We start from the raw sequence: 25196 nt of genomic DNA on the forward strand, positions 1-25196 counted from the left end.
ATGGGAGTGTTTTCTTAATTTCTCTTTCATATTTTTCATCATTAGTGTATAGGAATGCAAGAGATTTCTGTGCATTAATTTTCTATCCTGCAACTTTACCAAATTCATTGATTAGCTCTAATCATTTTCTGGTGGCACATTTAGGATTCTCTATGTATAGTATGTCATCTGCAAACAGTGACAGTTCTACTTCTTCTTTTCCAATTTGTATTATTTTATTTCTTTTGCTTCTCTGATTGCTGTGGCTAGGACTTCCAGAACTATGCTGAATAATAGTGGTGAGAGTGGACATCCTTGTCTTGTTCCTGATCTTAGAGGAAATTCTTTCAGTTTTTCACCATTGAGAATGATGTTTGCTATGGGTTTGCTGTATATGGCCTTTACTATGTTGAGGTAGGTTCCCTCTGTGCCCACTTTCTGGAGAGTTTTTATCATAAACCGGTGTTGAATTTTGTCAAAAGCTTTTTCGGCATCTATTGAGATGATCGTATGGTTTTTATTCTTCACTTTGTTAACATGGTGTATCACATTGATTGATTTGCGTATATTGATGAATCCTTGCATCCCTGGGATAAATCCCACTAGATCATAGGGTATGATCCTTTTAATGTGTTTTTGGATTCTATCTGCTACTATTTTGTTGAGGATTTTTGCATCTATATTCATCTGTGATATTGGTCTGTAATTTTCTTTTTTTGTAGTATCTTTGTCTGGTTTTGGTATCAGGGTGATGGTGGCCTCGTAGAATGAGTTTGGGAGTGTTCCTTCCTCTGCAATTTTTTGGAAGAGTTTGAGAAGGATGAGTGTGTTAGCTCTTCTCTAAATGTTTTATAGAATTCACCTGTGAAGCCATCTGGTCCTGGACTTTTGTTTGTTGGAAGATTTTTAATCACAGTTTCAATTTAATCACTTGTGATTGGTCTGTTCATATTTTCTATTTCTTCCCAGTTCAGTCTTGGAAGGTTATACCTCTCTAAGAATTTGTCCATTTCTTCCAGGTTGTCCAGTTTATTGGCATAGAGTTGCTTGTAGTAGTCTCTTAGGATGCTTTGTATTTCTGCAGTGTCTTTTGTAACTTCTGTTTCATTTCTAATTTTATTGATTTGAGTCTTCTCCCTCTTTTTCTTGATGAGTCTGGCTAATGGTTTATCAATTCTGTTTATCTTCTCAAAGAACCAGCTTTTAGTTTTATTGGTCTTTGCTATTGTTTTCTTTGTTTCTATTTCATTTATTTCTGCTCTAATCTTTATGTTTTCTTTCCTTCTGCTAACTTTGGGTTTTGTTTGTTCTTCTTTCTCTAGTTCCTTTAGGTGTAAAATTAGTTTATTTGAGATTTTTCTTGTTTCTTGAGGTAGGCTTGTATAGCTATAACCTTCCCTCTTAGAATTGCTTTTGCTGCATCCCATAGGTTTTAGATCATTGTGTTCTCATTGTCATTTGTCCCAGGTATTTTTTGATTTCCTCTTTGATTTCTTCAGTGATATCTTGGTTATTTAGTAACGTACTGTTTAACCTCCATGTGTTTGTGTTTTTTTACGTTTTTTTCCCTGTAACTCATTTCTAATCTCACAGCGTTGTGGTCAGAAAAGATGCTTGATATGATTTCAATTTTCTTAAATTTAATGAGGTTTGATTTGTGACCCAAGATGTGATCTATCCTGGAGAATGTTTTGTGTGCACTTGAGAAGAAAGTGTAATCTGCTGTTTTTGGATGGAATGTCCTATAAATATCAATTAAATCTATCTGGTCTATTGTGTCATTTAAAGCTTCTGTGTCTTATTTTTTTTCATGTTGGCTGATCTGTCCATTGGTGTAAGTGAGGTGTTAAAGTTCCCCACTATTATTGTGTTACTGTCAATTTCCTCTTTTATAGCTGTTAGCAGTTTCCTTATGTATTGACGTGCTCCTATGTTGGGTGCATATATATTTATAATTGTTATATCTTCTTCTTGGATTGATCCCTTGATCATTATGTAGTGTCCTTCCTTGTCTCTTGTAACATTCTTTATGTTAAAGTCTATTTTATCTGATATGACTATTGCTACTCCAGCTTTTGATTTCCATTTGCATGGAATATCTTTTTCCATCCCCTCACTTTCAGTCTGTATGTGTCCCTAGGTCTGAAGTGGGTCTCTTGTAGACAGCATATATATGTGTCTTGTTTTTGTATCCATTCAGGAAGCCTGTGTCTTTTGGTTGGAGCATTTCATCCATTCACGTTTAAGGTAATTATCAATATGTATGTTCCTATGACAATTTTATTAATTGTTTTGGGTTTGTTTTTGTAGGTCATTTTTTTCTCTTGTGTTTCCCACTTACAGAAGTTCCTTTAGCATTTGTTGTAGAGCTGGTTTGGTGGTGCTGAATCCTCTTACCTTTTGCTAGTCTGTAAAGCTTTTGATTTCTCCATCAAATCTGAATGAGATCCTTGCCCGGTAGAGTAATCTTGGTTGTAGGTTCTTCCCTTTCATCACTTTAAGTATATCATGCCACTCCCTTCTGGCTTGTAGAGTTTCTGCTGAGAAATCAGCTGTTAACCTTATGGAAGTTCCCTTGTATATTATTTGTCATTTTTCCCTTGCTGCTTTCAATAATTTTTCTTTGTCTTTGATTTTTTCCAATTTGATTACTATGTGTCTCGGTGTGTTTCTCCTTGGGTTTATCCTGTATCGGACTCTCTGTGCTTCCTGGACTTGCATGGCTATTTCCTTTCCCATGTTAGGGAAGTTTTCGACTATAATCTCTTCAGTATTTTCTCAGGTCCTTTCTCTCTCTCTTCTCCCTCTGGGACCCCTATAGTGCGAATGTTGTTGCGTTTAATGTTGTCCCAGAGGTCTCTTAGGCTATCTTCATTTCTTTTCATTCTTTTTTTTTTATTCTGTTCTGCAGCAGTGAATTCCACCATTCTGTCTTCCAGGTCACTTATCTGTTCTGCCTCAGTTATTCTGCTATTGATTCCTTCTAGTGTAGTTTTCATTTCAGTTATTGTATTGTTCATCTCTGTTTGTTTGTTCTTTAATTCTTCTAAGTCTTTGTTAAACATTTCTTGCATCTTCTCGATCTTTGCCTCCATTCTTTTTCCGAGGTCCTGGATCATCTTCACTATCATTATTCTGAAATTCTTTCTGGAAGGTTGCCTATCTCCACTTCATATAGTTGTTTTTCTGGGGTTTTACCTTGTTCCTTCATCTGGTACATAGACCTCTGCTTTTTCATCTTGTCTATCTTTCTGTGAATGTGGTTTTTGTTCCACAGGCTGCAGGATTGTAGTTCTTGCTTCTGCTGTCTGACCTCTGGTGGATGAGGCTATCTAGGAGGCTTGTGCAAGTTTCCTGATGGGTGGGACTGGTGGTGGGTAGAGCTGGGGATTGCTCTGGTGGGCAGAGCTCAGTAAAACTTTAATCTGTTTGACTGCTGATGGGTGGGGCTGGGTACCCTCCCTGTTGGTTATTTGGCCAGAGGCAACTCAACACTGGAGCCTACATGGCTCTTTGGTGGGGCTAATGGCAGACTCTGGGAGGGCTCACGCCAAGGGGTACTTCCCAGAACTTCTGCTGCCAGTGTCCTTGTCCCCATGTTGAGCCACAGCCAACCCCACCTCTTCAGGAGACCCTCCAACACTAGCAGGTAGGTCTGGTTCAGTCTCCTCTGGGGTTACTGCTCCTTCCCCTGGGTCCCAATGCACACACTACTTTGTGTGTGCCCTCCAAGAGTGGAGCCTCTGTTTCCCCCAGTCCTGTCGAAGTCCTGCAATCAAGTCCCACTAGCCTTCAAAGTATGATTCTCTAGGAATTCCTCCTCCTGTTGCTGGATCCCCAGGTTGGGAAGCCTGATGTGGGGCTCAGAACCTTCACTCCAGTGAGTGGCCTTCTGTGGTATAAGGGTTCTCCAGTCTGTGAGTCATCCACCCAGCATTTATGGGATTTGATTTTACTGTGATTGATCCCCTCCTACTGTCTCATTGTGGCTTCTCCTTTGTCTTTGGATGTCAGGTATCTTTTTTGGTGAGTTCCAGTGTCTTCCTGTTGATGACTGTCCAGAAGCTAGTTGTGATTCTGGTGTTCTCACAAGAGGGTGTGAGAGCACGTCCTTCTACTCCGCCATCTTTGTTCAGGGCCCGGATTTAATTCTTAATGCTAACATATTTGTCAGGAAGGCAAATTTTAAAATATACTACTGTACCCATTGAAACTATTATACAGAATGCTTTAAAAGTACAATAGAAAACCTATAGACTGAATGTTTGTGTTCCACGTCCACCAAATCATATGTTGAAACCTAATCCCCAAAGTGATGGTATTTGGAGGTGGAACCTTTGGGAGGTGATTAGGTGAATGGGATAAGTGTCCTTAGTAAAGAGGCCCTTGAGAGCTCCCTTGCCACTTAAGCTATGCGAAGTTCCAGAGAGAAGGTGGCAGTCTGTGAAGCAGGAGGCAGGAATGCAATCTCACCAAACATGGAATCTGACCACATCTTCATCTTGGACTTCGCAGCCTCCAGAACTGTGAGAAATACATTTCTGTTGTTTATAAGCCACCCAATCTATCACATTCTGTTACAATAGCCCAAATGGACTAAGACAGAAAATTTTCTTTAAAAAAAACTTGTACATCAGAACATATGTAAAGCAAATATAGCAAAATGTTTATTATTATACCGTTTAAATAATATTGACTTTATATTCAAAGCACAGCCATACAATCATTTAAAGTAAAACATCAAATATTAAGGTACAAATTTGTAAGAGACTTTTATAGTTACTCTAAAACTCCTTTGTTCTGTTGTGAGAAATCATAAGAATTTTGGGAATATATATAGGACTATAAATTTTACAATGTGGCTCTGGTGCCACATGTTCCTTCATGGACTTTGTTCCAGATGAAAAGTTAGAAAACTGTTTTCTCTCAATAAAATGACTACAAATGAATTTTGATGGCTGTTCTCTTGAAAGTAATTTTTTGAGCCTCTGTTAGAAGACTATTCCAATATTAATATAAAAATTAGCAGGTTTGTTTAGCAAGGAACAAAGCAAATAATTGCTTTTGACAACTATGGGCAAAAAAGCAAGTGCAGTGGAAAGGGAAGAACAGAAATACTAGTAAATATGAATGGTAAACCAACCGAGACTTGTGACACCTTAATTTTAATTATTGCTCTGAAAACTTGCCATTTGACCCATTACTGTATTCCCTGGTAATACAAACAGAACAAAACAGAAATACATATTTTCCTTCAAGTTCTAAGTCTCACATTACTCAAAAGTTAATGCAAGTCTTAACTTTGCTACCAAACGTGAATAGATGCCCCAAGTATCAATTTGGGGCTGGATATCCTGCTTAAATTAATGAATGGACTCTTGCTCAACATGTATGCCATTAAAACTTACTCCTTACAACTTAAATGATACAGGAGAAGGAATCAACTGAACGTCAAACATGGAACAAGCTACAGTTCAAATGACCTGGTACCTCCCAATAAACTGATGGCATTAAAAAATTAGAGAGACTTCAGAAACATGAAAACCAAATGCAATATTTGGGCTTCACTTAGGTCTTGACCATAAACCAGCTTTAAGAACTTATCGTTAAATATGTTAGGTGTTCTAATGCTAGATGGTTAAATTAAAAGTCTTTACGGGTTAGAATTACATACTGAAACACATACACACACACACACACACACACACATATATGTAAAATGACATGATTTCTGAGATTTGCTTTTAAAATACTCCAGAAAGAAAAAAAAAAAAAGTGTGGGTGTGTGTGAAGGAAGGTGGGGATAGGTGGAACAGAATTAATTAGTGGGTGTGTGTGAAGGAAGGTGGGGATAGGTGGAACAGAATTACTAATTCTGTAATTTAACAGTACCCAAACTGTTAAATATAGTAAACATTGTTAATGTTTACTATACTATACTCTCTACTTTTGTGTATGTTTTGAAATTTCCACTAAAAAAATAAAATAAGAACAATTGTTTCCTCAAAGTTATGTAGTCTTTTTCAATCTTCAGAAGTCTACCAATAAGTGTTACATTTTAAGAGTTTGTTATTTTTCCCTATCCTCAACTTTAGCTTAGGGCTACCTCTGTAGGAAGAAAAAGTGAGGAATGCAATAAAACCTGAGAGTATGGATTGATGCTGCAGCATAAACGTATCTTTAGGTGAGGGAGAGGGAGATGTGTTGGATAATCTTGTAGGTCTCATTCATTTGAATTTGCCTCATTCCAAAAAGACACTGAGAAACCATTTTAATGGTCAGACCTGGAAATTTCTTCATCCATTTATCTAAGTCAGACATATTCACTTATAACCATATGTGACCAGACAGGGTTTTTAATGGGGCCCTTGAAGCAAGCAGATGGAAACCAAGGATATTTCAGAGACATGTTAATGTTCGATGGAAGATCAGAATATAGTTATAAGTGTACAAATGCATTTGAGTATTCTAACCAACTAGAAACGAAGAAAATAAAATTTTCATAGCTGTAGGGACTCTACAGCAGCATTCTGACTATCTTATTACATGATAGGGTAGCTGAGTCAAAAACATTAAGCTCTTTACAACACCTAGATAACATGACTTATTGGTGAAAGCACTTTATGAGTTAGAATGTCAATGATGTATGCTGTATAATAAATGGTTGTGGTATTAAAACTGTAGTAGAAAGGGAATACTGAGAATTTTTTTTTTATAATATTAGTAAATTCTGACTCTGCCCTTGGTCATGTTAGTGACCCTTGATATATGTTTGTTCCAGTATATGCTCATGACCAGAGCACCTAGACAGAATTCAAAGAAAAATTAATTTTCTCACAGGTACACTGATTTCAGAAATATTTTGTAGCACTTTATAGTCTACAATGTATTTACATATAAATTATGGAAATTGATCCTAAATAAAAACTTTAGAGATTCATAGCACAGGTTTTATGAGTACTATTTTGCAGATAAGCAAACTGAGACCTTAAGAAGACTGGCCAGAATCAGTTCCAAATTCCAAATGTCAACTGGCATATGCAATAAAAAGTATGTGTCATTCTCTATATTATTCTAGAAAAACATTTTGGATTTTTACCGAATTTATTTCCTAAAACTCTTAGTCCACATGTTCCCATATCTGGTCTTTATGTAATTTTCAGTTTTCATCAAAGCTTTTGATTCCATTGCCTTCTAAGACAATTTGCAAAGATGTTGCCACTGTCCAGACCGTCTGAATAGAAATCCATGTTGCTATTGTTAGTGCCTAATTTTGCTCTGTCATTTTACAAACGATTTTAAAATACATCATGGTTCTTTGAGGCCTAATAACAAGAAGATGTTTGCAAAAATTAAAGTCTCACAAAACTGAAGAAAGTTGAGAACCAAATTCAAACAAAATTCAAATGTGTTGAACTCTTGATGTTATTCCCCGAACCTGACCTACAGAAGCAGCTGATGGCTGTACCATCCCTCCAGTTGCTCAGCCCATAAAACTAGCAGTCATCTTTTTTTTTTTTTTTTTTTTTTTTTTTTTGCGGTGCGCAGGCCTCTCACTGTTGTGGCCTCTCCCGTTGCGGAGCACAGGCTCCGGACGCGCAGGCTCAGCGGCCACGGCTCACGGGCCCAGCTGCTCCGCGGCATGTGGGATCCTCCCGGACCGGGGCACGAACCCGCGTCCCCTGCATCGGCAGGCGGACTCTCAACCACTGCGCCACCAGGGAAGCCCCAGCAGTCATCTTTAATTTCTCTCTTTATCTCATACCTTCACTTCTAATCCATTAAAAAACTCCTGTTGGTTTTACCTAAACATAAATCTAGAATCTAACCAATTCTCACCACTCCCACTGCTACCATACTGGCCCAAGCCACAATCATCTCTCTTGACTGGTATTATAACCTCCTTACTGGCTTCCCTTACTACTCCTTACTACTCTTGCCCCTTTAGAGTATATTCCCTCTCTGACTTCATCTCCAATTACTCTCCCACTTGCTCTCTCCACTCTAAGACTGACTGGCCTTTTTTCTAGTCAATGAACACACTATATACTCCCACAGAGGGCCTTTGCACTGGTCACTCCCCATACATATTTAAGGTTAACAACCTCACCTCCTTCAAGGGTTGTTCAAGCCACTTTCTTAGTGGCCCTAACCATCCTATTTAAAACTACGATCCATCTCACCCCTTCCACTCTTAATCTTCACTATCTTTCTTACTTTTCTATAGTACACACTACCTAATAATATACTACTTATGTTTGTTTTTTATTGTCCATCTTACCCCTTCAGAATGTAAGCTTAGATCTTTGTTTTGTACACTGATATACTCTAAGTGTCTGGAACCGTGTCTAGGACTTAGTCGGTACCCAAACTGTTAAATAAATGAAATCTCCGAGAACAACCCATTGTCAAGATATCAGTATATCCACTTTAAGCCCTGATTTTCTAAGTTTATATATGGCAATTCAGTTTCATATTACACTGAAATTTGCCATCATATAAGATTGGATTTATTTACCCAATTTAAACAAAATATGTCAAGCTATTTGAAGTACTATCAGTGCAATTAAAAAAAAGTCTTTAGCTACATGACACTATATTCCATAAGTATATAAATCATTAAGGCCCTAGGTTCATTGGGGAAATTTAAGTTGTCCGGTAGTTTATGTTTTTTTCTGTATGTGGTGTTAAGTACAAAAGAATTTGCTAAATACATAATGTAGTATAATTTTGCTTCTTTTGAAAGGCAAGTAAGAAATAATCATCTTGCTGTAGTCAACAAGTAAAAGGAGAATAAACTTTAAAAGGTAACCAGCAAATTACTAAAATCTTTTAGAATACAAGGTTTTGTTTTTCTTTTGAGAGATTACTCGATGTCTTGGGAGTGATTTCTGTAGCCTCAAGTATTCAGTCTGGTTTAGCGTTGCACTATTTTATTTTTGGATTTCTCTACTAGCCTCTTGACTGGTCTTCCCTCTTCAGGCACTTCATTACCTTGAACCAGGATAGACCTGGTGGTGGTACTGGCTTAAGAGCTAGTGCCAAACTAGGAGCCACACAGAGGGCCTGGAGTCAGACCCAATCCAAGAATGGCTACTGATCACTACTGAGAAAGAGATCAATAATCAGCATTAAGAGAAAATATCAATTTTGAAATCCAAAAGGTGAATGTGAAGTCAGAACTATGGAGCAAAATAAGATCAGAAGCCAAGGTACCAGGAAAATGTCTAAAAACTAAGGGCAAGGTGTGTGACGCAGCAGCAAATGTTATTCACCAGAATTGATCCAAGAAGATTTCTCCCAGGAAAAGCAAAGTGAGAGAATTACCTTCTCAGTGGGCTCATCTGTGCTTCTGTCAGGGAATGAGAGAAGAATAAGAAACACAAAGTTGATGGGGCCTCCGGCCATCCTAGAGCAGCCCTCTGCAGCTGTTAGGCAAAACAGACAACGGATAGCTGCTTCCCTTGGAGAAGCAAGGATGGTGAAGAGAAAAATCAGAGCCTTTCAAGCAACAGAGATATGATAGAAGAGTTATAAATATGATTCCCTTTAGTCTTTTTTTTAATAGATACAAGTTGCCAAGCCCTATTTGGGATGTTAGAGGATAAAAGTTGTAACATGCCAAAGGGAATATTCAAACCTATACTTACTATTCTCATAAAATTTATGGTTTAACTATGAAGACAAGAGATATCTACATGAAAAGTGAAGATCACTTGCTGACCATGTGAGTATTTCCGCTTCCCAGTTTCTTGCCTTATAACATACATTTTTTAAGAACACTTTCTCCAAGACTGTATCCAATCTCACTGGCCAAGGAACTTTTCAGGGATCAATCCCATGTACACAAGACTAGCATTACATAACCAGTTTATCCTACATCAAATGTACCTGTGACCCCCATAAAAATGTATTTATTCAATAAATCTTTATTGAGCATCTATGATATGCCAAGCGCTATTGCAGGTTTCAGGGAAACTGAAGTAGACAAAATATTGTCTTTGTCCTCATAGAATCTATATCACAATGTCATAGATTTATATGTCCTCTCTTCCTACTAGGAGAAAATTTATTATTTTTATTCATTCCCTTACAGTGCATTTTTTAAACAAAGTTGTCCATCAGAGTCTGTTGATAAGTGTAGCCTCTTCTGTCCCCTTGAATCAAAATCTTGGGGGGAGGGATTGGGAAATTTATCTTTTTAACAAGCTCTCTGGGGGCTTTATGCGCATTGATAGCAAGAATAATTTGGGAGGAAACTGCCCTATTAATGGCATACTATCTGAGGAATTGCATGATGTCTATGGGATCCCTTTTGATTATCATGACTGTTACCAAGCTTCTCATCCTTAGAAGATATGAAAGCTCTCCAGGGTTTTCCACAGCCAATTCATCTAACTAAGACTAACACTTTTATTTTTTATAAAATTACCATTTATTTTTAAACCAAATGGTTTTCTCTGTGGGGCAGATGTTACCATATTCTGCTCTGGGAAGAAAATAATCAAACATTAATTACTAGTTATGGTCCACTAGATACTCATTTTAAAGATAAAGTTGAGATGACGGCAATTTAGGAACTCTTCTCATCAAAGAAGGCAAGACTGAAAGGATCTCAGAAATCCACTGTAAACAATATAAAAAATATTCATTGAAGTAGTTCTTTGTGAGTAAATGAAAGTGAGTATACTCAATATTCAATACTAAATAACATGCAATACCAGCAAATACAGTAAAGTTGATATTATTCAAATAACAGCTAACGCAGGCTTATCATGTGCCACTTACTATTCTAAGTACTTCACAGACATTTAGATGACTTAATTCTCAAACCCTCTATGAAACGGAATTTTGTTATTATGCCCATTTTGCAGAAGAGAAAACTAATGCATAGAGAAGATAAGTAACCTAGTGAAGGTTACAGAGCCAGTAAAGTACAGCCAGGATTTGAACCTAGGTGCAAAAATTCATCCTCTTAATCATTAGGCTAAGCTTCTCCTCTTTAGTTTTTATGATTCTTGTTAGAAGACTCATACCAAAGAAGTTTATGAAAACCTATTCTAGAAATCAAGAACTTTATTTTATTACAGCTTCCCTGACACAATGACTTAGGATAATTTTCATTTGGCTCATTTTAAAGTAAAGATAACAATGTTGTTGAAGCAGGATCATCTAGCAGTTAGAGGTGTAAGCTAAGAGAGCTATGGTTCGAAATCTCAGTTCTGACACTTGCTTGCTATATGACCTTGAGCAAGTTACCTTTCCAAGTCTCGGTTTCCTCATCTTCAAAATGAAGGTTATAATGGGACCTACATCATAATATTGTTTACAGATAGAATAAGATAGCCCATTTAAAGCACTTAGAAAGTGCTCAATAAATATTGCTAGTGTAATAGTAACAGCATCAATAAACTGAACCAGATGATCTCTTGATTCTTGTACTCACACTAAATATGGCTTATTTCTCTTGTAATTAAAAAAATAAAATGACAGCAACCAAAACAACAAACCATGTCATAAGCCATGAAACCAATTATGTCTTTTGTGGGAAAACCAGAGAGGTTATTGGATACATTAGTTTATATGTCACTAGTTATCCTCTCTACTCCAAAATGTATGTGTTCTAGCATCCTGAGACACCTTGTATAATATAATCGCTGTGACTCCAAGAGGTCAAATGGGCAGGCAGCTCAATAATTCATTTTATAAATTTCAGTTCAAAGCTATGCTGAGGTTAAGAAAAATTGACATTCGGTCTGTGAACTTAATGTCAAGCTCAAGAAAAACTCTGGGCAGCGCATGTTTAGCGATTAAGTGGATGCAGACAATAAAGACGTTGCCAAATTGTAAAACAAGACTTGGAAATTACAGAAAATGTTGCTAGTTATTGATTACGGTGACCATTCAGTTCCTATTGAGCGACCCAAAAGAATCATTCATTTTCCAACAGAAAGCCTGCTCATTTGCAAGATAAAAGAGAGACATTTCTGCACATGCCCATAATGTTCTTCACCACTGGGGGCAGCTTTACATAAGACTGCATTCACTAAAACCAAAGCAACAGTCCGAGCAGCTTTCGGAATGACAGTCTGCAGAAGTGAGCTGAGCGTGTGCACGGTACGGGGCTCTCCTGCCTTCCGGGCTCCAATGCAGCGCTGTGGCTGAAGTGGGTGCTCGCCACCAGAAATGCTGGGCTATGGGATACAGATGTGGCAGCTCAGGTAGCCTCACGTTGCCTGGAGGAATACATCTTGCTTTCCGATAAGAAGAAATTGTAGAAGCCAGTTTTTTTTTTTTTTTTTTACACCGCCCCCCCCACAAAAAAACTGTAAAGATGCAAAAACGTAATATTCATGAAGATCCTATTACCTAGGAAGATTTTGATGTTTTGCTGCAAATGCGGTGTTGGGATTTATTTGTTCTTGGAGTGTTCTGCGTGGCTGGCAAAGAATAATGTTCCAAAATCGGTCCATCTCCCAAGGGGTCCAATTTTTCTTCCTGGGTGTCAGCGAGCCCTGACTCACTACAGTGCAGCTGACAGGGGCTGTCATGCAAGTGGCCCCCTAAGCCAAAGCAAAGACCTAAGGACGACCTTTGAACAATACAAAGGATGGGTATGTTTTGTCATTTTTCTTCTTTTCTTCTTAAAAAAACAAAACCAAAAAATCCACTAATCTGTAAATTAATTCTGCCTTAATTGTTGTAGAGATTACCTTGCTCTGCTCTAAGACTATAAATTCGATTGCTTAGTTGCCATGTTTCCTTGCTTAACTATTAAAAAAAAAAAAAGCCTAAAGACAATTCTCTTTAAATTATAAGGAGATGCTATTTGATGTTAAATGTTTTTATCTAGATTTAAATTTCTAAAAAAGAAAATACATGCTTATTTTTGCTTGATTAAAAAATAAATGAATTCCTTTTTTGGGGGGATAACTTTTCTAAGTTGTTTTTATTTCCAGGTTTCAATGTAATTAGGCTACTGAGCGGATCAGCTGTAGCACTGGTTATAGCCCCCACTGTCTTACTGACAATGCTTTCTTCTGCCGAACGAGGATGCCCTAAGGGCTGTAGGTGTGAAGGCAAAATGGTATATTGTGAATCTCAGAAATTACAGGAGATACCCTCAAGTATATCTGCTGGTTGCTTAGGTTTGTCCCTTCGCTATAACAGCCTTCAAAAACTTAAGTATAATCAATTTAAAGGGCTCAACCAGCTCACCTGGCTGTACCTTGACCATAACCACATCAGCAATATTGATGAGAATGCTTTTAATGGAATACGCAGACTCAAAGAGTTGATTCTGAGTTCCAACAGAATCTCCTATTTTCTCAACAATACCTTCAGACCTGTGACAAATTTACGGAACTTGGACCTGTCCTATAATCAGCTGCATTCTCTGGGATCTGAACAGTTTCGGGGTCTGCGAAAGCTGCTGAGTTTACATTTACGATCTAATTCCCTGAGAAACATCCCCGTGCGAATATTCCAAGACTGCCGCAACCTGGAACTTTTGGACCTGGGATATAACCGGATCCGAAGTTTAGCCAGGAATGTCTTTGCAGGCATGATCAGACTCAAAGAACTTCACCTGGAGCACAATCAATTTTCTAAGCTCAATCTGGCCCTTTTTCCAAGGTTGGTGAGCCTTCAGAACCTTTACTTGCAGTGGAATAAAATCAGTGTCATAGGACAGACCATGTCCTGGACCTGGAGTTCATTACAAAGGCTTGATTTATCAGGCAATGAGATCGAAGCTTTTAGTGGACCTAGTGTTTTCCAGTGTGTCCCAAATCTGCAGCGCCTCAACCTGGATTCCAACAAGCTCACATTTATTGGTCAAGAGATTTTGGATTCTTGGATATCCCTCAATGACATCAGTCTTGCCGGGAATATATGGGAATGCAGCAGAAATATCTGTTCCCTGGTAAACTGGCTGAAAAATTTTAAAGGACTGAGGGAGAATACAATTATCTGTGCCAGTCCCAAAGAGCTGCAAGGAGTAAATGTTATCGATGCAGTGAAGAACTACAGCATCTGTGGCAAAAGTACCACGGAGAGGTTTGATCTGGCCAGGGCTCTCCCAAAGCCGACATTTAAGCCCAAGCTCCCCAGGCCGAAGCATGAGAGCAAACCCCCTTTGCCCCCCACAGTGGGAGCCACGGAGCCTGGCCCAGAGACCGATGCTGACACTGAGCACATCTCTTTCCATAAAATCATCGCAGGGAGCGTGGCCCTTTTCCTGTCTGTGCTCGTCATCCTTCTTGTTATCTATGTGTCGTGGAAGCGGTACCCTGCCAGCATGAAGCAGCTGCAGCAGCGCTCCCTCATGCGAAGGCACAGGAAAAAGAAAAGACAGTCCCTAAAGCAAATGACTCCCAGCACGCAGGAATTTTATGTAGATTATAAACCCACCAACACGGAGACCAGCGAGATGCTGCTGAATGGGACGGGACCCTGCACCTATAACAAATCGGGCTCCAGGGAGTGTGAGGTATGAACCATTGTGATAAAAGCGCTCTTAAAAGCTGGGAAATAAGTGGTGCTTTATTGAACTCTGGTGACTATAAAGGGAATGTGGTGCCCCTCTCCCTACCCCTCTCCCTCTCCCTTTGCTGGCAAGGTCCTTCCCTGTCCGTTTTAGTACATTCATAATACTGGTCATTTTACTTTCATACATAATTAACCCATTGAAATTTAAATACCACAATCAATGTGAAGCTTGAACTCTGCTTTAATTTAACGCCTATTGTATGAGACCCTTTATTGATTCCATTAATGTCACACTTGTTTTAAGACAAAACTTCTTTCATAAGTAATCCTTCCCATCGGCTGTTATTCTCCTGGCAAGACCGAATCTATAGTCCTAGAAGGTTTGCAGTTCATTGGGAAATCAAGGAAAAAGTGAATGATCCCAGGTACTTGGAGCCTGAACTGATTTTAGGTGAGGACTTGATTACAGAACACTTAGGGACAGCCTTAAAACAATGCCTAGCTTAAAAAGAAAACTGCAGAAAACTACTGAAAGATGGTGTTCTGTTAAAGCAGCACCACGAGCAGTTTCCAGAGGTGTTTGAATTACAGTAAAGCAAGCCTAGGGAAAACTGTTGAAGGGTTAAAATGCTGCAAGTAGACAACTGCAAAATGCAAGGAGACAGTAAAAATACAAAGTTTTAGACCTGAAGCCTTGTCTCTGAAACTCTTCTCTGTAAAAATCAGACTAGAGGTTTCACCGTCAATTTCTTCTAGCCTCCACATTTCTAAAATAAGTACATAAATGAATAAATAAATAGATAAAACAGGCAGGAGGCAGATTTCTCCACTGTTCCTCACCTTAAGGAGTTTTCAGAGATGAGGCGTGCAAATGGGAATGCAGCTTGCTAAATGCATGTGGTTGGAAGCTTACCAAAATTTCTCTTTGCAGCTCTTTTAAGGACCCTAATGTAGGGAGTGGAATCATGAGCTGTCTGTTCTGTTTGGGATTTGTCAGGCTGTCCTGTTGTGTTCCACTCTATGCTCTGCACACACACCAGTCCCCTGATGACTGACACTTCATTCAGAGGTGTAAAGAGAACACATTCCAAGACACGCTTTCCACCACCGACAGCCTCGTTGAAAAGGATAGTTTTGACAACACCTTAATACACGTATAAAATAAATCTTACGGGACAAAAGACCAACCCCATGGCAGTTGTCTTTTGCTTTTCTGTTGCTCATGTTACAGTGTCCCCTTGTTCACCTATATTGTGAACTCCATTCATCAGTATGATTCCGTACAGACCCTGTTGGCAATCTGCAAGCTGCATGCATGTTTTTATGTCAGTGGTGAAAGTTTATTGCCTGCAGCACAAATATCACAGCTTCTGTATTTAAGTAACTTCGACCACAGTTCATTTAGATTTTAGAAAAATGTCTTTAGCCAGTATTCTCTTTCATCCTCCAAAACGAAGAATTCTATTATAGGAACAAAAATCAGGAATTGCAACATTGAGCCCGTTTCATTTAATTTGGCTTGTCAACAAGCTTTATATCTTTAACCATGCCCCTGTTCTTTCCAAACAGAATCACTGCAGCAAAAAAGAAAAAGTAAATGGCTATTTTTACCAGCATTTTTATATAGTTTGGAGTCTTTTCATATTCTGAGAGGAAAAATCTAGGCAAGTCACCATGAGATATAATTGCAAAGAAGCCAGATTATAAAAATCATACTTTTATAAGCAATAAAGAAAAAGGAACCTCGAAAGTAGATTTCTCAAGGAACTGTACTTTGATTTTGATGAAACCTTAAAATAGACACCAGTTCAGAAAAGCATCATAGCTACAAGATATTTGTCCATGCCTAACTGTTGGATATACACTTATTAATGGCAAATAGTCACGGATTCCCACGTGATTAAAATGCAGATACTTCCTTACAGTACAATGAATTGGATGACTGAAACTACTGCGATGTTTTTCACTGAAGTTGTCATTTCACATTTTTCATAAAATGTCAGTAAATACATACTCCATCTAAAAACAAAACTTTCTTTGGTCAGCCTCATTTTTACCTGTACTAAACATGATTGTTTTAATTAAATGCAGTGTTAAAGTGAAAAAGCCCATTTTTATTCTTTGACTTGACCTTCTGCCTCATTTGTCACGGATACCAAATAAATGTAGGCAAGGCATAGTTATATTCATATTTTGAAACTCTTGCAAATACTTGATGCTGTGGTACTGCTAGTATATATAAAATATGTTCGCTGTATTAAAAGTGTTTCTAAAGTTCAAAGCCACTTGGTGTGTTAAGATTACATGAATGACCAAAATTGTGAAGGTTGGTCATTTTTTAATGCCTAAATTTAACTACATATAAATTTAATAATAGAGAAGAACCAAAATAAAATCCCTTAGATTGTAAAAGCAACTTTGATTCAGTACATGGAATTCCAAAAAAAAAGTCTTTTCCCTCTCTTTGGGAATGAAGCTTCTTTAGTTCTCAGTACATAATTCTCGTAGGTTAGACAATCACTAGTTCGCCACTATAAATTCAACAAAGCCAGCTGGTGAATGAATGTTCTCCTGCTCAAAAGTCATCGTCCTCACCACCACCCCATGGCACTTTTTGGACTGCATACCATAAATCTATTCTCATAAGTATTTAAAAGCTCATTGCATATTAGAAAAATATAACTGATATTTCATTTTCTATTCCAAATTTATATCAAGTGTCTGACTTTCCTCAAAGGTGACAACAGTTAAATAAACAGCCTGACCTGTTGAAATACACAGCAGAGATGCATCAAAGAAGAACGGATTCAGTCTTTGAATGCTTTACCAGAGAGAGAGGAAATACAGTTTAGTCTCTGAACTGTATGGGTTTTATCCCCAAATTTTTATGAGCCCTGGTACGCATAGTGCTACTGTAGCATAGAGTTAATAGTCCAAGTGCCAGTCTTCCAAGCAATAATTATGCAAGATATATTTCTTTTAAATGAGTTTATATTTTCCAAGGATGTTGACATTACATCTTTTCAAAGAATTTAAACCATTTTTTCTTGATTCAGTGAGTCAACTGCCTAAATAGACAGGCAATAGACTGTATTACTGTGGAGCATCAGCGACCTCCAGTGGCTGGTTAGACTAACCACAGCTATTCAAACATTTTATTTAGTTTTTTATCCTGAACCCTTATGTAAATGTGGTTTACAACATATGGTTTTCAATCCATGAATCAGATTTTAATTTTATTTAGTTCATCTCCCTTGGAAACATGGTTATAGTACAATTTTTTTAAGTTATATTTTGTATATTGACTTATTTAGTAATGCCCAGAGGCCACAGAACTGGAACTAAGGGCTAGAAATAAGTGTCCAAAGATGAAGAGCAAGTAATAATGCAACAAAAATCGATAAGACATATTTTTTTAAGTATTTATAATCATCAACATAGGCCAAATATTCTGATATTTTCATTAAGTGTGAATATTTTCCACAGGCAGGATACTGAAATATAATTTAATAAGTTGGGGAAAACAAATTTCAATATTAATACTGAAAGAACTAGCATCAGTTATTTACCAGTCAGGAGTGTCTGAGCTGTGGAGTGAGTGAGGCCTCCGCATCCAGCTCTGGAACTCTCCAGTTTGTTACCATGCCAGTGACCTGTGCTTTGCCCCAGCGCTCTCTCCCTCCCTCCCCCTTTCCAGTCAGCTGAACACTATTCTATTAGGCTCTCTGACAATGATGTTACAGTCTAAGAGGTGATGATTCATAGATAATGAAATTATGCTCTCCTTCTGGGGAAGGATAATGCAGAGTCAGATTTGTAGATTTGGTAAGGATTTTCAGGATGCTGTAGGTGCATGAAATACCTTCTCTTCCCTTGACATTTACCAAGAAGAGAACTCAACTAGCTTATTTAAAGTGTGGATTGAACTAGCATCAGAAACAGCATCAGGCCATGAAGCCTAAGACAAAATGAGTTCCAGACATGACAAATGAGAACTGAGAAATGAGAAATGAAAAATTCAGAAACTGTGTTGCCTCTTTTATTCCCTTTTCCCTGGATTCTCATTAGAATCTGGATTTTATGCAAACCCATGGAATTTTGCTATACTTGTATTGTCTTAGCTACCTACATCAAAAATCAGAGGCAGCTGGAATAAACCATGAACACAAAAAGTAATATCAGTGGATTTTAATTACAAATGTTGTAAGAGAAACAGAACTGATGAAAGCCAAATAGGTTGTATTAAATGACTCTTGAAAACTAGTAAGATAATACACAGGTGAAAGTAAGACTTTCTAGAATCTAACATCATAATAGCCTATAGAATTGGACCCACTTTTGCCTACTCTTCAAAATCATTGTTGATTTTTGCAGTTGGGTAGAATACAGTAGAAATACTACAGAGAAAATCTATATAAAAAGATATTATGATTCTTTTGATTTAAGGAACATATCATGGCCATGTAAATAATAGAGTATGGGCCTTAGATTCAAATTTCTCTGACACTTGCAAATCAAATAATCCCGAGGAAATTCCTCAGCTTTTCTGAACTTGAAGTTACTCATCTGTAAAACGGGCAAAATTATTGACTTCATATGGTTACTGGGAGGACAAAATGTGAGCAACACTTCGTAAACTCTAAAATGGCAACTATCTATTATTTTCAAAAAGCATTTAGTGAGATAATCAGTTATGTTTGCCAGTGTTCTATGTTTGGCCTGGGTGAAAAAGACATTACTAACCTCTATGTAACAGAAGCCTAAATCCACTTTACATTAATATGAATTCTGAGACTTGGCAGTGAGTCTATAACTTAATTTGTCTTTGACGTTTATTTTCCATAAAAAGTTTCTTCCATCCCATATCAATAATGACCGCAATGTACAATAAACATAAATAGACACCAACCAGAGCTTATCAAACTAAATCAAAATTCTAATTGGGACCCAAAAAAGATCATTATAGAAAAGGTTTTCAATTAACATAGGTTACTTGCCCTACCCCTCTTCAGTATCACTATTTTGAGCCCTTGTCTACTTTATACCTTATAAATATAACATTTATGGCAAGATAACGTCATTATTGAGCAAAAAGTAATTGCCTTTAACATGTTACAGTGGGATTAGCACATATTCCAGGTATCGATTACATGACATCTATTCTGTTGTTTCTTTCTTTTCCCCCAGTGAAAGATTATCCAAAATTTCCTCCTAGTATAGAAATTACTATTGACTTTACCAGTTATTACTGTTGAAAATCACTGGATTAAAAAAAAGTAGCATAAAAATACAAAGCTTTTTTTATGAGTTATAACCTATTCATTTATGCAAAATTAAATACTTAAGAGTACTCTTTTTGGGCCTTTCATCAAAAAAATGACCAGTGTAATCAAAAATCTCTCTCTACTGGACGTAGCTTTTCTTACCAAGTATGATGTAGCAGACGTATTTCCAAAATTCTTATAATTTAAGTAGAAAACCATCCTCTTTGATAGCTGAGTTCCTATGAAATCTCTTGAGAACAGAGAGAGGATGATGGTTTTTCAGTGGAAAAAGCATTTTTTAATTTTATTCTGCTTTACCTTCGTAGGATTATTGTTATATGTTTTTGAGTTAGGTCTCCTGAACATGTGAGGAGAATTTCAGGAACACAGAGAGAACAAGACTATCTGGGTCACAATGTAAGACCAAACAGAGGGAATCTATTTAGCAACTGTACTTTCTAATAGCAGAAACTCCATATGCAATAATAATCCATTTTATTGAAAAAAAAAGAGAAAAAAAGAAAAAGAGCTTCTCTCTTAACCTATCCAGCAAATGTTGTAATACAAATTGATAACTCTTTTGATAATTCTTTATACCTTATTTTCAGGGACTCCCATTTCCCCCTGACCCAGGAAAAAATTTCAGTTATGCTTTTATCCCACTCTTAAATTGTTGTTCTCTACTTCCTATGTCACACAAAAAAGGTCTTGCCTCATATAAATCAACACAATTGGTCATCTTACTCAAAGGAGAATCCTATCTTCAATAAAAAAAGTTAGACCATAAAACAAAATGTAGGGCTTCCCTGGTGGCGCAGTGGTTGAGAGTCCACCTGCCGATGCAGGGGACGCGGGTTCGTGCCCTGGTCGGGGAGGATCCCACATGCCGCGGAGCGGCTGGGCCCGTGAGCCATGGCCGCTGAGCCTGCGCGTCCGGAGCCTGTGCTCCGCAACGGGAGAGGCCACAACAGTGAGAGGCCCGCGTACCGCAAAAAACAAAAACAAAAAAACAAAAAAACAAAAAAGTGCTTCTTGTCATTAAGTTTGATCTGCTGTACTCTCTGAAAAAAGGAACATGATTTTTGATGCGGTCAACCACCATTTCACAAGAATGTTTAAAGGAAACTTGTAGGACATACCATGTTGATCTTGAAGTAGTTGAGTGACTTTAAAGTCTCTGATAAACCTGTGATAACTTACCACAGTGAAAGAGGTTTAAAAACTTGACACTTTAGGATCAGTGTTGGCTTGTTTTTCATCAATTTATGAAAGGGATTCTGCACAATCTGTATGAAATTTTAAAGTTAAAAGGTATAAATATTTGGTTGGAGTGCTGCCATTTACCCTAAGGAAGGTTAGGTAACATCACTGAATTACAATTAAAATGGAATAATTAAAGATCTGTTTAATATGGCACAGGACATATTATATACATAAGTATTCTGTGTTTTCCACCAAGCTAGACATGTTTTAGATGCTTAGGGGAAAAAAAGAATCCATGTCCTTCCTATAGGATTATTCACATTTTATCACATATTTGTTTACGTGTATGTGTATTTTTGTGTACTTGACTTATTATGTGCCAGGAATGTGTATATAGTTTTTTTTTTTTTTTAATATAAGAACAGAGTCCCTATATTGACTCTGTTCTGATAAATTTCATCCATTAATCTTAAATCTTGTCCCTCTTTATAGGACTGCCCTAAAATAATTCATACCCTACCCACACAAGGCTTCTCAAGCCAAATTATACACCTCCAGCTCCATTAGGAAATGATTTCTAGTAAGTTACCATTAGGATATCCCTCTGCTAGTTAAATTCTGATCTGCTAGTGTAGTCATCTTCCCAGCCTGTGGCACTCACTCCAGCCTATTTTATGTTGTTAAAAGGCAACATGCACTTAGCCCTATGGACTTTTACAAGGAGGACTGAGTAGTAAAATGTAAAAATCTACATATTTTTATGGGCTTCACTTTGGTTGTTTTTATGGTTGAACACACAGAGATGTGCGGGGTCTTAGTTTACACTGAAATGCAAAACCATTAAGCTAGCTATAAATTAAAAAGAAAAGGTCAAGGTAGACAAAAAAAAAAAATAGAGTCTAAAGATCATGTTATTTATTTCTTAATCTTAAAAATAATACTAAATAATGAACATCCTGTATTTCACTTTCCTGACATCTGTTTTACCCTCCACGTTTCCCATCATATTCTCAAATTTAAGGTTCACGTTTCTTACATTTTCCCACTTCTAACACGGAGGTTTCTTTTGTTTGTTTTTTTAGTTGTTTTGTTTTGTTTTCTGCCTGCAGATCTTTTCCCAATGCTTTTGTTGTATCACTTTGCCTGCTTTTCTAGACTCCCCACTCAAATTTTGATCCTGTCAGAAAGTCACAGGGTAATTCATCAGTTCTGTGATTGGATTGATCAGACAAACGGACTGGGTTTGTCTCTAGAGTGCAATCTAGTCAAGTCTGGGATGTGTGCCTTCTGTCTTCCCTGCCTCCACTCCCATGCCTTTTCTCCACTTAGGATTATCCGTACTGAAATTCCTCCATCCAGTGCTACCGAGGGCTCTCTTGGTTCCTTACTCCTTACCCAATATGTATCCCCAGATCTCAACTAGCATCATTATGGATTCCAAGGACACTTACACCTAAATGGGGTAAAAACCTTTTGCTAAAGGTGAGAAAGTCATATACTAAGAGCAGGGGTTATGCTTCGAGGGCAAAAGTGCTTTGCAAGCACTTCTGAAATTATCCTACATAGAAACCTCTATATTTTTCTCAAACATGAAGTTGGGCCTTCCCAAAGGAACCAAGGCAGGACAAATAATCCATGTTTCATTCAGTAAACTATAGTTTGAGAAATCTCTTCAGTGAATTACCATTATACACAGGCTTTCTCCTTAGTTTTTCTCCACGGAGAGACAATATTGTATATAATAAAAAACGTGGGCTATGGAACCAGGATGAAACAGTTTGAATTCTGGTTCTGGGACTTAATAACTGCAAAATCTTGAGTGTTAGCTTCTTCATCTTAAAAATAAAAATGTGTAAAATAATATAATCATCACAGGATTGTCACAACAAGGCAAAGAATCAGCATTTCTTGAATATTTTTATGTACTTTGTTTTGGCACATTGCATATATTATTTAATTTAATTTAATTATTTAATTTAATACTCATAAAGTTCCTAGATGATTAAATAAGATGACTTAGATGACATCACTTAGTATAAAGCTTGGCACATAATCGTAACCTTCTCCTTCCCTTTATTAGCTCTAATTGCTAAAAATTTCAGTATAACAGAATGCTTTAATAGCTGTATTCCACTATCTATTTTTACATGGAATAACAAACAGATATCTGGCAGACTTTCAAGAAACAGAATCTTAACTGCCATAAGCTCAGGGGCAACTGGGCACATGATTAATACTGAAGAGTAATGTGGTACATAAGACCAAAATCCTAAACCTCCCATCAAAGCCCAACTACATCCCTACCTTTATTTCCACATTATTCCCCATGCTCTAACACTGGCCAGTTATTGAAGTGCTTTCCTACCTCTGTGCTTTTGCTCAAGCTATTTCCTTTGTGAGAAATGGTTTTCCTCTCCCAAGTCCTCCTGTCAATCTCTGAGTCTTCTTATAACAGATCCAACTCAAATTCTACTCATTCTAGAAGTCTTCTTAATCTTGCTTGCCCTTCCCTGTTTTCCATGATATTTTGTATGTCTACTGGAGACAATATCACAGGCTGCCTTATGTGAGAGTTATTAATGTGTTTTCATACCCTTTTTGAGGAAAGGGACCATCTCTTCTTCCATCCAGTGGTGATTGGTTATAGACTTTTATTCATAGTAGATGTCTGTTGAACTGATTTTCTGTTAATTATTATAAGGTTATTGTCAACCTTTTTTTTTTTTTTTTTGCGGTACGCGGGCCTCTCACTGCTGTGGCCTCTCCCATTGCAGAGCACAGGCTCCGGACGCGCAGGCTCAGCGGCCATGGTTCACGGGCCCAGCCGCTCCGCGGCATGTGGGATCTTCCCTGACCGGGGCACGAACCTGCGTCCCCTGCATCGGCAGGTGGACTCTCAACCACTGCACCACCAGGGAAGCCCTACTGTCAACCTTTTATTTATATAGTCTGTATGTACATTTTTTGTTTTTATTTTATATGTACTTTCTCACATATAAAGTTTTCTCATTTATCAGTAAACTGGTTTCAAAAATTATTCTTACAAAATATGGTTTTTAAGAATCATGTTCAGATTTAAGTTGCTTCTATGTTGTGAATAATCTAACAACAATTTTTCTTTGACAGTAACCAAGGGTATGACCATTTTAGCTGGCATGTTAAAGTTACTAAGAGCTAAAAAAAAATGTGGGACAAAGAAAGAACATTTCATTCAAGAATGAATACATCTTGATTTCAGCGAAGGTTGGGTAGTCAGCTTTTGTTGTAGAAGCCATATATCTGTGACTGCTCCTCGTTCACTGCCTCTCGGGAAAGGTCCTTTTCCCTTCAGCTTCATATCTTCTCATCCCATGCCTAGTGCCACAAGGCTTCTGCTTTAGACACACTCCCAGGCCTCTCCTCCCTTCCCAAAGTGGCTACCCTACACTGTCACAGAGACCAAGTCACAGGTCTTTGGCTTTCTGATTATATACATTTTCAAAGTAACTATTCTACTGAAGGTTTCAAACATCAAATACTAAGAAGTTGACAATTAGAAATGCTCATTATTTGTTTACCTCCTGAACACTGATTTTGCAGAAGGCACAATTGATTATAGAGGATTGAAGCGTCTGCCGTTTGCTGGGTCTCTCCTTTGCTACCTTCTGTCCATCCTCTTACTCCTTTTCACTGAATTTTTTTTCTCTCTCTCATCACCACTTAAAATATCTTTCAATTTTTCCCTCTATCCAACTTTATTGATAAGTCAATCTATACTATACTTGACTATGTACCTACTGACTGGGTTAAGAGGAAAATACTAATGTTTTGTTTTTTTTTTTTTCTCTTAGAAAAGCAATAATTAAGATGACACAGTCTAATAATTTAATTTAAAAGGGAGTCAAAAATCTATTTGTATTCAACAGCTTTTTTTAGTTCTATAAATGAAGAACTATAATTTTGTAAACTGTAGTTTAATTTCAGAAATAGAAGTTACATCCCCCCTGAATATATTTTTAAGTCACATTTTAATCGTGATTTGTAAAGGCAGGGCAGATTTGTAGAACATCCAAGTATTCCTTTAAATGGGAGGTATCACTCAGACTCTGGACTGTGGTAATCTTTGCCATCAATGGAGCAGATTCATTTTTGGAACATATGTAATAATACGAGAATTGAAATGAAACCTTCATTTAGTCATAAAACTTGTAGCTATGAGGGTTTTTGAGAACCTTGCAGTCCATGTTCTTACCTTCTATTTCAAACTCTAAGCTAATTTAA

General features: G+C 37.4%; 1 protein-coding gene and 1 long non-coding RNA gene across 2 annotated transcripts in view; one reads left to right on the forward strand and one right to left on the reverse strand.

Annotated features, from left to right (window-relative positions):
* Positions 1-685: 685 nt before the first annotated feature.
* LOC125961073 (uncharacterized) overlaps positions 686-25196 on the reverse strand; it is a 131697-nt gene continuing 107186 nt past the window's right edge. Inside the window, exon 2 of the long non-coding RNA XR_007471399.1 lies at positions 686-2539. This is a non-coding gene — a long non-coding RNA (uncharacterized LOC125961073). The remainder of the gene's footprint in view (positions 2540-25196) is intronic.
* Positions 12033-25196, forward strand: part of LRRTM3 (leucine rich repeat transmembrane neuronal 3) — a 199551-nt gene continuing 186387 nt past the window's right edge. Inside the window, exons 1-2 of the mRNA XM_004280831.3 lie at positions 12033-12593; positions 12939-14470. Coding sequence (XP_004280879.1) covers positions 12590-12593; positions 12939-14470 — 1536 coding nt within the window. The 5' untranslated portion in view covers positions 12033-12589. The remainder of the gene's footprint in view (positions 12594-12938; positions 14471-25196) is intronic.

The sequence above is a fragment of the Orcinus orca genome, chromosome 14 (genome assembly GCF_937001465.1).
Source record: "Orcinus orca chromosome 14, mOrcOrc1.1, whole genome shotgun sequence".
Lineage (NCBI taxonomy): Eukaryota > Metazoa > Chordata > Mammalia > Artiodactyla > Delphinidae > Orcinus > Orcinus orca.